Source organism: Microtus ochrogaster, chromosome 2 (assembly GCF_000317375.1).
Source record: "Microtus ochrogaster isolate Prairie Vole_2 chromosome 2, MicOch1.0, whole genome shotgun sequence".
Classification (NCBI taxonomy): domain Eukaryota; kingdom Metazoa; phylum Chordata; class Mammalia; order Rodentia; family Cricetidae; genus Microtus; species Microtus ochrogaster.
This window is the reverse complement of record NC_022010.1, coordinates 45,551,381-45,563,964: the sequence shown is the minus strand read 5'-3', so window position 1 is coordinate 45,563,964 and position 12,584 is coordinate 45,551,381. Positions and strand designations below refer to the sequence as shown.

Genomic DNA, 12,584 nt, shown 5'->3' with positions numbered 1-12,584 from the left:
GAGAATCATGCAAAACCAGAGCTTTATTAATGAATTCATACTCCTGGGGCTATCTCAGAACACAAAAGTTGAGAAAATACTGTTTGTTGTGTTTTTGCTAGTCTACTTTGCAACTATTGGTGGCAATGTGATAACTGCGGCAGCAATTATCTACAGCCCTGCACTGTTGGGCGCACCCATGTACTTCTTCTTGGTATTTCTGTCATTACTAGATGCCTGCACTTCTACTGCTGTAACACCCATGATGATCGTAGGCTTCTTCTATGAAAGGAAGACCATCTCCTTTGAAGGCTGCATGGCACAACTATTTGCTATACACTTTTTTACTGCTGTAGAGGTGATTATCCTGTCGGTTATGGCTTATGACCGTTATGTGGCCATTTGCAAGCCCTTACACTATTCTTCCATCATGAACCGAAGGCTCTGTGTTCTTTTGGTTGGGGTAGCATGGATTGGGGGATTCTTGCATTCTATTATACAAATTGTTTTCACCTTGAAGTTACCCTTTTGTGGACCTAATATCATTGATCATTACATGTGTGACTTATTCCCATTACTGAAGCTTGCTTGCACTGACACACACATTTTTGTTATTTTGGTATTTGCCAATAGTGGTTCTATCTGCATCATTATCTTCTCCTTATTACTTGTCTCCTATGGTGTTATCTTGTTTTCTCTGAGAGCCCACAGTTCTGAAGGACGACGTAAAGCTCTCTCCACCTGTGGATCCCATATTATAGTTGTTGTTTTGTTCTTTGTCCCATGCATATTAGTATATGCACGACCTTCATCACCGTTCTCCTTTGAGAAAAACACACTTATATTTGCAAATGTCCTGACACCATTGCTCAATCCAATGGTTTACACATTCAGGAATAAAGAAATGAAGAATTCCATCAGCAAAATTTGGAAAACACTGATAGTAGTTTCTGATAAATACTAAAAAACATTTTTATGGTGCTGGAGAGAAGATTTTGCCAGTGTGAGCATTTGGTGTGCTGCCAAGAACACCTGAGCTCAGCCCCACCACCCAGGTAAGATGTCAGGCATGGTAGTATACTTTTAATACAACAGTGTTGAAGTGCAGATTCCAGTCATCAGGTTGGTAGACAGCTATTTTATCTGAAGAATAGCAAGTTCAAGGTTTAGTCTAGATTTTGACAAGGAGATAGGGTAGAGAGCAGAAGATGTACATATACAATGCCCTTTTTCATCTCTACATTCATGTGCATAGGCACAAACACCATTCCCAAAACATGTATGAACACATATGTATGTAAACTCATCTACTTCCATGAACAACGAGGCAAAAATTGTCACATATACAACAGTTAATGTAAATAAAAAGTAGCCAGTTTACTCACACAATCATCTCATTATTTACTCAGAGAGAAAGACATTATATTGTTTGGTAGAAAGTATATCAATACTGAGGGTAAGAAATCTCTTTCCTAGATTATATATTCACTTTAAATTGGCCACTTAGTGTTGCTTCATGAATACTAAACCAGTTCAAGTTCATATTCTTAGTCATCTAAAAATAGTTTGAAAAATTTAACAATTATAGTGTCATTACCACTATATTTCATCTAAAGAAAAAATGATGATAAAGTAAAATAAATGTGTCCCTGAAATTAGGAAAGAAACACATAAAACTTTTCCAAGAAGAAATGGGTTCTGAGTCATGCTGTAAGACCCCAGAACCTTGAGAGTGAGATTAAATCAGAGCCTTAAATCTAGGTCTTTCAGCATCATTTGACTCTATTTTAAGTTGGGTACCTTCATGTTTCATAGAAAAAAATGAGTAAGTTTTTCTTTTGTATAATGTCCCTGTCCCCAGTCAATAATTTCAATGACCAGATTTCATATAAAAATATCCATAAGGTATCTTGTCTTCTAGGTCAAACAGTGGCAGGTATTGGACATCACTTTCTAGCAAGACCAAGAAAGAAGTGATAGAATCCAGAGGATCTTGACATTTAATCACCATTAAAAAGAATAAAAAACTTTAAAAAGAGTAATAAGTTAAAAAGAAAAATAAATTTCAATTTTTTAGTGATTTAGAGATTCTTTGTGTGTATGTATGTATGTATATATATATATATGAAATTGATTGCATTCAAATAGTTATCAAAAGATAAATAAAGTTAAGATATATTATGTCACTTCATGGTTGTGGGTTTACAAAGTCAAGATGTCAAGTAGAATGTGCAGGAATTTAATTTAATTACACATTTTCCCTTTATAACCAAGTGCAATGACTTTATGGGCATGATAACTAAATGCTCTTGCTGTGTTTATGTCTTCTTATTTTTAATTACCAGAGCCGAAGTGCATGGTCCTGCAAAGGATGTGTGAGACTGTATTGTTTTTCCATTTGCATACAAAGGAATGATATAAAAACACAAAACTGGAAACCATAACATATAAATAAACACCACAAAGATTTTTTTTAAGGCTAAAAGCCCCAACAAAGCATTATGAGATGAAAAGCCTCCAAAAAATACCTTTGAGTTCATTTGTGTTGGACTTATATTTCTGGTCAAGGGATCTGCACTCAAGTACCCTTTTCATACCAGTGACACTCCATTGGAGAACAATAATTTTTTTTTCTGTGTGAACAGTTACCAATTTGGGATACTGTATACATAAAAGTAACTTGTTTATTGTCCAGTAAATAAATTCCCATTTGTGCATATGAAAGGAACTGCTCTTAAATCCATATGTATTGTGGGAATTCATTCTGCCAATAGCATTGAGTATTGCCCTTCAAGCATGGTCTTGGGGCTATGTGAGGACTGATAAGCATGAGAGGAATGTATGTTAACTCTTGTGCTCTTGTTTGGCTTGACATAGCTGGAGGCTTTAGGAGGAGTGAAGATTTAGCATGATATTGGCAGCGGCTTCAGCATTACTCTATATATGTGACTTTGTTCTTTTATTACACCTCTTAATAAATTGCTTTTTTATAACTCTGTGAGTTCATGCATCATCTGGCACCCGATGTGAGGCTCAAACCCAGGACCCTGAGTTTGAATGTCTCATGCTATACTGACTGAGCAAGATGTCCTTCTTATGCTGTGAATATGTAACTCTCTCATCCGTTGATGAATTAAAGCTGTTTCATCCAATGGCCAGGCAGAAGAAAGCCAGGCAGGAAATCCAAACAAGGATACAGAGAGAAAAAAAGGTGGATTCAGGGAGACACCATGTAGTCAATGAAGGAGTACTATGCCAGATCATCTCTGGTAAGCCACAGACATGTAGCAATACACAGATTAGCAGAAATCAGTTAATTTAATTGTGAGAGCTAGTCATTAACGTGCCTAAGCCAAAGGCCAGACAATTACAATTAATATTGAGGCTTTGAGTTGTTATCTTATAAGCAGCTATGGGACTGGCAGGTGGAAAGAAACCTGTCTAATGGGACTAGGCAAGATGGAGAATTTCATTCACACATTTGTATATAGTAGAAAAACCAGCTGAACTAGTTGATGATAAGATGATCCAGAAGATTGGAGAGCAGAGAGGATACAGTTATGGGTTGACAATACTATCATAATATGTTGTTATATGTTTATTTCTGCCCTTGACTAAGGTATTGTATTTGTACAGCTCATTTAAAAATGCAATCTATATTTAATAAATATAACTTAATAGAGAGTCATTTATAATAGTCAAAATTATAGTCATATTAGTTGGGTTTTATAGGTATATAGAGATATATTTCAGTTTTAGGTATTCTTCAAATATTTCAGAACCCTCCAGAATATGACGTTTAAAGTGTTTTAGGAACTTAGGACTTCGTTTTGACAATAAGACACATCTGCTCCTCGCAGCACCAAGCTACATCAAGAGAATAATTTGGCTGCTTCATGGTATACTGTAAAATCTGGTCATGCAGAACCCACAGTAAAATGACTGCTGAACTTGTCTAAAGGTGAGGTGATCCTTTGAGGTTCCTGCTTCATGAAAGAGACTATGAGACATTCTGCAGGACACAGAAAAATGTGATAGACAAACAGCCAGTATTGGTGGAACTGTTTTTGAAATTTCCTGCTTCATGAAAAAGTTTGCTGGATACTATGGGTCTGTGGACTGAGGATGGATGCCACAACAGTACAGAAGAACTTTGGGTGACTGTCCAGGTAGCAAGATGTCTCTGTTAATTCTAGAATTTTGGAAGTTGCTTGCAATGCACTTCCTCTTATTATTTAGGTAATATTATATTCTTCTGGAGTCTCTGATGGAGTTGAAGAATAGATAGATAGTTATAGTTTTCCTTAGTTAATAAAAAATAAAGTAAATAAAAATATTGTTACTGTAATTCTTGCTTGATACCTGTTTTGTTATATGCAATTTTATTATGTTAAAGTTAAAACCTTCTTTTCTATTTAAACAGAAAAGGGGAGGTGATGTGGGAATCCCCTCTGTGTGCCATGATTGCCATTAATGAATAAAGAAACTGCCTTGGCCTGTTGATAGGGCAAAACTTATGTAGGCAGGTATAATTGGACTGAATGCTAGGAGAAAGGAGGGCAGTCAGTAGACGCCATGGAACTGGTACCAGAGATAGATGTGCTGAAATTTTGCTGGTAGGCCCGTCCTTGTGGTGATATACAGACTAATGGAGATGGTTTAAATTAATTTGTAAGAGTTAGATAATAAGAAGTTAGAGCTAATGGGCCAAGCAGTGATTTAATTAATACTGTTTCTGTGTGGTTATTTCAATTCTGAGTGGCCGGAATGAATAAGCGTCTCCTTTGTCCAACATAAAATACTGGTTTTTTTCCATTATATAATTTTAGCTTCTTTATCAAAAATCAGTCGTTCATTGATTGATTTTCTAGTCTTAAATTTGATTCCATTTGTCAACCTGTTTTTATGCCAATGCCACACTCTTTTTATTAATGTAACTCTATAATAGAGCTTTAATGTCAGGGATAGTGATGCCTCCAGAAATTCCTTTTTGTGAAAGATTGTTTTGGCTATTCTTAGTTATTAGATTTTCATATGAAATTAAGTATTGTTCTCTAGAGGTTTGTGAAGAATTGTGTTCGGATTTGATGCTAATTGCATTGAATTTGCTTTTTATAGGAATTCATATTTTTATGTTGATCCTATCTATCCAAGAGCATGGGAGATTTTTCCATTTTCTGATATCTTTTTCAATTTCTTTCTTCAAAGTCTTAAAGTTCTTGTCAAATAGGGATTTCACTTTTTTGTTTAGTGTTACACCAAGATATTTTATGTTGTTTGTGGCTACTGTGAAAGGTGATGTTTCTCTGATTTCTTTCTCAGCTTTCATTTGTATTAGGGGGCTACTGATTTTTTTGAGTTGATCTTGTATCCTTCCACATTACTGAAGGTATTTATCAGCTGTAGGTCTTTCCTGACAGAGATTTTGGTGTCATTAATGTATACTATTATATCATCTGCAAATAGAGAATGTTTGACTTCTTCCTTCTCAATTTGAGACCTCTTGATGTCCTTTTGTTGTCTTATTGATCTATCTAGAACTTCAAGAACTACATTGAATAGATATGGAGAGACTGTATAGCCTTGCCTTGTTCCTGACTTTAGTGAAATAGTGAAATAGATTTGTGCTTCTCTTTATTTAACTTGATGTTGACTGTCTGCTTGGCTTATATTGCTTTTATTATGTTTAGATATTTTTCCTGTATCCCTGATCCTTCTAACACCTTTATCATAATGGATATTCAGTTTTGACAAAGCATTTTTCAGCGTCCAATGAGATTATCATTTTTTTTCAGTCATGTCCACAACTACCTGTGCTTTCTGTTATGTTTTCCTGGCCAGTATGCTAGCTCTGTCAAGTAGGCTGAATTAGCAATTCTTTTCAGGCATCCTTCAAATTACAAAGAAAAGAGCAAAACAACATCCTGACTTTTCCTTAGGTTAGTGACAGCCTGTCTGGAAGGTTATGTGGCCACTTCAGATACTGACTATGGCTTTACAACCTGGCTGCCATACCATATAGAAATATGGGCCTACAGGGAACTAAGAATTAGTTTCACAAATTCATGATGTCTTAGGAAAACCTTAACAAGTCTCTTTCCCCTAAAGGGAAAATTTCTGAGGTCCCAGATCTAAGGTCATTTATTTCAACAGCAGATTGAACACCTTACTGACAAAGTTAAATTCTGTGCCCCAAGATATGTTGTAGATCCATGAATAGACACACAGTCAACATTATTTGGCTAATTCCAAAGTAAATAGGACTCACTGAGGTCCAGAAATTTTTGTAGCAGTTCTATGGGAAAACTTGTAATCACCAACCCTCACTGAGATCTTCCTTTCCTTCTCAGACAGTGGTATGATGACATAAGAGCATCAGGAATGAAGATTCAACAATTTCACTCCAATTCCTCTGGGAGGCCTCAGTATTAACTGAGTCATCAGGCTGGCATTCTTCTGCTGCACACACCAGACCAGATGTTTTGGCAGCCACTGAGGTTCATTATCCTATGAAATATTGCAAACATACCCTCAACGCTATATTAAACAGGGTCAGGTTCTTTTTGCAATCCATGCAAGAGTCTTTGCATTTTGCTTTAGCAAAGGTAACTCTGATGCAATCATGCCAAAATCTATCCATTGCAAATTGCTCACAGAAATTCACATTCATGTAATTTAGGATAAAAAGAGCATGGTTTAAGGCACTATGTGGAGATTGAGGGCATAATTTCCCAATTTTTATCTTTTGAAGTTGTGTTTTCAAGGAGTTGCGGACATGCTTCACAACTCCTTGTTCTTGAGAACTATAAGGAATACCTGAGTTATTAAGAAACCTGAGTATCTGTTAATTGGCACATGTACATATCCTAATTTTCCAAATTCGAAATATGAGTAAGATCCATTTGGCATAAATGATTAGGCCTTGAGGATTTACTCCCAGATGAGGTATAGGTAAATATTGTGAGCATTTATCACAATGCTTAAAAATCTGATAAGAATTTTTTCTTGTTAATCCAAATTGTTTTCTTAAACTTTTACTGTTTTGATGATGTAAAGCATGTGATCACTGAGAAAACTTAACTTGTATAAAGATTCTACAATTACATATTCTTTCCCTTACTCCCCCTTCCTCTTCCTTTCTTCATTTAGGCCTCATATCCATTCCATCCCATCTCTCCATATTTATATATTCTCTATATTCTAAATGACCTTACTTTCCCAATAGTCTCTTACTCTATCACTCTGTGCCTAACTATTGTGGTTATACAGATTTAGCATGCCTATTGAAAGATTAACGCTAACATTCCCTTACAAGAGAATATAGACCACATTGGTCTTTTTGGATCTGGGTTACTTCACTTAGGATGATTTTTGTTAATTTCATCCATTTACATATTCAATGCAGTTCCTATCAAAATACTCATAATTTTTTCAGAGGAACTGAAAAAAAAAACTGTTATGCTTCTTATGACAAATACTCTAGATAACAAAACCAATAAAAGTGTGGATTAAGGTATCAGCATCCAGATTTCAAATTATTCTACACAGATATAATAATAAAATTTATAGTACTGGCATGAAAACAAGACATATAGATAACTGGATAGATTTGAATATCTACATATAAACTTATTATATTACAACTAACTGATGTTTGTCATAAGCCAACAATTGAAGAAAATATAGTGCCTTCAACAAATGATGTTGGTATAATATAATAGTCATATGGAAAAAATGAATCTAGAACTCTTCACTAAATTTTTCAGAAAACTTCAATCCATCTGGATCAATGGCTTCAACATATGACCTGATACCTTAAAGACAATAAAGGAGAAAATACAGCATAGATTTGATCAGTCTCTTAGTTTGTCTATATCACACTTAAAGCTATTTTTTGCCTATTTGAGAAAAAGAAGTGAATGATTCTTTTCTAGTCAATGATCATTGTATTTGTCCTAATTTTAACACATTTTTATTTTTTTATGAAGATTCTATACGTACATACATGTATACAATTAAACACGATCTTTTCTATATTTATTCCTCTCTTCAAATTTCTCCAATATCAACTATCACATGCCCTACCTAACATGACAAGTCTCTTCCTTTTTGAAAATCAGCTGAATTCATATGCACTCATTGTCCTTTTGCACACGTATATGGTGCCAGCTACTAGGTCATGGGTAATCTACTAGTGGCCAGATTCTCAGCAAAGAATATTTTTTTCATCTCCTAGGGACTTCAAGGGCGAATACTTTCTCAATATGATAGGGTCCTGGAAATGATCTCTACATTTAGACCTGGAATTTATTTTTTGTAATAACCACAGTAATGGCTACATCAAGCCTAGGAGAAATTTCAGTGCCCTTCTTCCTATTCCCTGGCTAATACATTTCCCCCTTTTTCTCCCATATGGTTCTGTGAGCATTGGCAATGGTGTAGGAGAAGTATAATTATCCAGTGTAAGACTGATCACTTACTACCTCACCCTTACACCCTTGAGTTTGATGTAATTTCAGATGAACGTAAAATAGAACAGAAGATCCAATCATATCATTCATATGGATTCACTTGATTCTGCTTTACTCTGCATTCAGTAGCAAGATTGTGAAGAAAACTTGAATATAGTTGTATAATCTAAATACGAGATTTTATTTATATTTAACTTAATTTTCAACTACTATGATTTTACTATTACAAGGTTCAATTCAAATGGAACTTGTGTCAGGTCAATTATCTTTTAATCGATTTGAAATTATATCCCTTGTAATAAATAGTAAAACTTCAGTCTGCTATACACTTCTGTGAATGCTTTAAAACAAACTTTGGAAATTGTTATATTGAAAATAAAATGACACTGTTTTGCTTAACACAAATCAACATCTTAATTATAACATGAAAAGGAAGCTATGATGTACTTAATTTTTAGGTAAATGTAGGCCTTTGTTTTCCTTGGAATCTCCTATTGTACTCAGTGCTCTCTCCAGGAAGCCTTTGTGAGGCAACAACAATGCCCTCTAGACTACAATAATACATATTGCTGTTAGAACCAATAGCTGTTAAATCTGAGATTATATATTTTTGGAAACATTTGATAACCTAAAGGTTCTAGAACCAAGAACAGATCTGAAAAAATTTTAAGTAGCTTTTAATATTCTGCCCCATTTTCTTTTTTCTTTTCTTTTTTATTGCTTCTGTTGTGTTTTTTAAATTTCTTAATAACATAATTACACTATTTTCCTCTTCCATTTACTTTCTCCAACATATTCTCTGTTGCCTCCCGCTACTCCTCCCATGTGCTTCCACCTAATGTCTCTTGTGTTTGACTGAAACATTTTCTAGTGTTTAACTGTAATACGCTTATTCCTAGAGGATGGAGACTTATGCTATAAGAAGTTGTTTGATAGACATAGTATAGACATTACTATCATTAACAAACATCTCTGTGGACACCAAGGCATGACTAATTTGAAATTCGGCCTTAGGACAGTCTATCACTGATTTAAGATCATATCATGAAGCCCTACTCCTCCTGGAAAAGTTATCGATAGTTGGAGTTATATGCCAAGTTCATAGTATTTTCTTCCCATATGTACCCTTGGGTAAGGTGCCCATGGTCTAGGAAACAAGCTCCAACCATGCTCACAGAAGCCTCCCTTATCAAACTCAGTGGTCAATAATAAGTATAAATATCAGGGGGAAATGATGATAATGAGAAGATGGTGGCATTAAAGGGAAGTGAAGGAGGAAATATTGGTGGCCAATGTGATCATATTTCTTTGGGTAAGTATGTAGAACTGTGAAAAATAAGTAAGTATAAAGCACAAGAATTCTTTGAGATTAAAAAGGTTTTCTAATATTTTGTGTTTCACATGTGTTTATACATAACATAATTATACTTTACTGTCTATAAAAGTACTAAAATATACTTAACTGAGCAGTCTTTAATAGTATTTAACAAAACAATGAACATTTTCCTTAAAGACAGATTTTTCTGACACAAGACCTTTTGCTTAGTTTATGCACAGAAACATTGAATTCCATTCATTGTAGACAATCTACTCTTTTCTGAATATGATGGTATGTGAAATTATTATCAAATGAAACCCTCTCCAAATTACAAAAACTATACTAATAGTAGATATACTTATAAATATTATAAGCGTGGATACAGGTAGAAAGTTTTACAAAATTGCATCATTGACTATCAAGGGACCTGAATATTTACAAACCCTGGGAGAACTAAAAATGAGTCTCACAGACTCATGGCATAAAGGGAAACCTCTTTAAATGTCAGTTGCAGTGAGAGGAAGATATTTAGAATCTGAGTTTATGATTGCTTTTTTAGCAACCATGGTGAATACACCACACCAGAAGCAGAGATAACATCCTCCACCCCCACTGCCAGAGCTGATTTCCTTCAGTCCCTTAGATGTGGAAAGAAGAAATGGAAACAAACAGAAAACCATGGCTAAAAATGAATGACAAGAAGGCTATCTTCAATTTTTTCACAGATGTACTTAGGGAAGCAAAGTAAGCATATCATGTGCTTTAATAAAAAAAATAATTTTTGATAAAATGATTTATTTTTAGGTATTGTCTGCAGCCTACTGTGTTCAACAAAATTATACATCTTTCACTTCATAACCATCTATTCTTGTGAGAGTTCTATAAAACTTGGTCTCATATTATTTCTCTTTTTAGATATTTTATTACCACATTTGGTGTTTTATTCAGTGACTAAAATGTTACATGAAGAAATCAAAGAACAGTACTTCATGATCAATAATTATTAAAGTGTCCACAGTGCTAAAATAACTATTGTTATAGTGCAAACTCCTTCCATCCTTGCCTCCTAGAAAGATCTTTCCATTAATTTATTTTTAGTTTTTAGTTTTTCTAGGAATAATAAAATAAAATGGAAGTCATAATATATGTCTAGAGGACCTGGTGCGGACCCATGCAGTCCTTGCGTATTATGCTTCAGACTCTGAGTTCATATGATCTTTGTTCATGTGGATTTAAAGGTTTCTTTTTCCTCTGGTCCTTACATTCTTTCTGCTTCTTTTTTTCATGTAACCCTTAGCTACGAAGGGATGGATTTGATGGAGACATCCAATTAGGGCAGAATCTTCCAAGGTTTCCTACTCCCTGCTTCATGTGTGTCTGTGGATCACTGTATTTGTTCCCATCTGCTGTAAGAGGAATCTTCTCTTCTGATAGCTGAATAAGGTACTATTTATATACTATGAGTAGCAAAATTTACATTTAAAAATTCACTTAACTAGTGTTGCAAGGGGGATCAGCTTGTTTATCCCAGCCGCCCAGCTAACTTAACCCCAAAATAACAACACAGAAACTGTATTCATTAAATCATTGATTGGCCCATTAGCTCTGGCTTCTTATTGGCTAACCCTTACATATTAATTTAACCCATTTCTATTAATCTGTGTATTGCCATGAGGCTGAGGCTTACCGGGTAAAATTCCCAGGGTCTGTTTCTGGCAGCTCTATGGCTTCTCCCTAAGTCCACCCTTCTTACTCCCAGCATTCATTTCCATCTTCGCTGCCTACCTAAGTGCTGCCCTATTAACAGGCCAAGGCAGTTTTTTCATTCATTAACCAAGAAAAGCAACACACAGACAGATGGACCTCCCACACCAGACTAGTATTATTTAGATTTACCCTAGGTCTCTGCACTATATAGTCACTGGTTCCTGGTCACCTAAGCAATATTGGAAATGGGTTCCATCTCATGCAGTGGGCTTTAAGTCAAATCTTTTATTGGTTGATTTCTCCCACAAGCTTTGTGCCACCATTGTCCTGGCATATCTTGTAAGCAGCCACCATTGTAGATAAAATGTTTGAGGCTGACTTGTTCTTTGTTTCCCTAAGCAGTGTCAGCATGGGTTTTATCTCATGGAATGGGGTTCAAGTCAAATCAGTTGTTGGTTGGTGTCTTCCACAAGCTTTGTGCCACCACTGCTGTAGCATATCTTTCAGGCAGCACACCATTTTAGAAAAATGTTTTGTGGTCTATTGTTTACATTTCCCTTTTTACAGCTTGCAGAGTATGTTTTCATACAAAAGATACTTAAACATAGGAGTGAAAATTCTAAATAAGCACCAACTCAAGATCTCCATATCTAATGAATTGTGTAGCTATTGAAAGTAAAATTTTTCTGTTCTATTTTAATTATTGTCATTAAGATTGCCACAGTTTTTACTTTCAATATAGCAGCATCATTTTTACTCACAAATTTTTAAAAAAATTGTAATGTCTGTATGTATATTTATATGTATGCATGTAAAAACCAATCAATATTCACACACTAAAATACTATTTCTAACAAATTTCAGCTGTATAGACAAGAGAGAGAACAAATGGCCTTTAAAGTTGTAAGAGGGAAAATCAACTCAAGATCTGGAATATTCCCTTAATTTCTATGGAGGAGCTTACCATGACGCAGATATGTTTTCAAGATAATAAATTATACCTACAACGTTTAAGGCATTTGACTATCAGCAACATTTTCACATTTTTAATTTGACTTCTTTTACAGTGACTTGGAGATGGACAGTTAAGTCCTTTATGAAAAAGTTTT

General features: G+C 34.8%; 1 protein-coding gene across 1 annotated transcript in view; it reads left to right on the top strand.

Moving 5' to 3' along the window:
* The first annotated feature begins 7 nt into the window (after positions 1–7).
* The window catches only part of LOC101994530 (olfactory receptor 4C15-like), a 14,644-nt gene continuing 2,067 nt past the window's right edge, over positions 8–12,584 (top strand). Inside the window, exon 1 of the mRNA XM_013351281.1 lies at positions 8–741. Within this exon, the coding sequence (XP_013206735.1) occupies positions 8–741 (734 nt within the window). The remainder of the gene's footprint in view (positions 742–12,584) is intronic.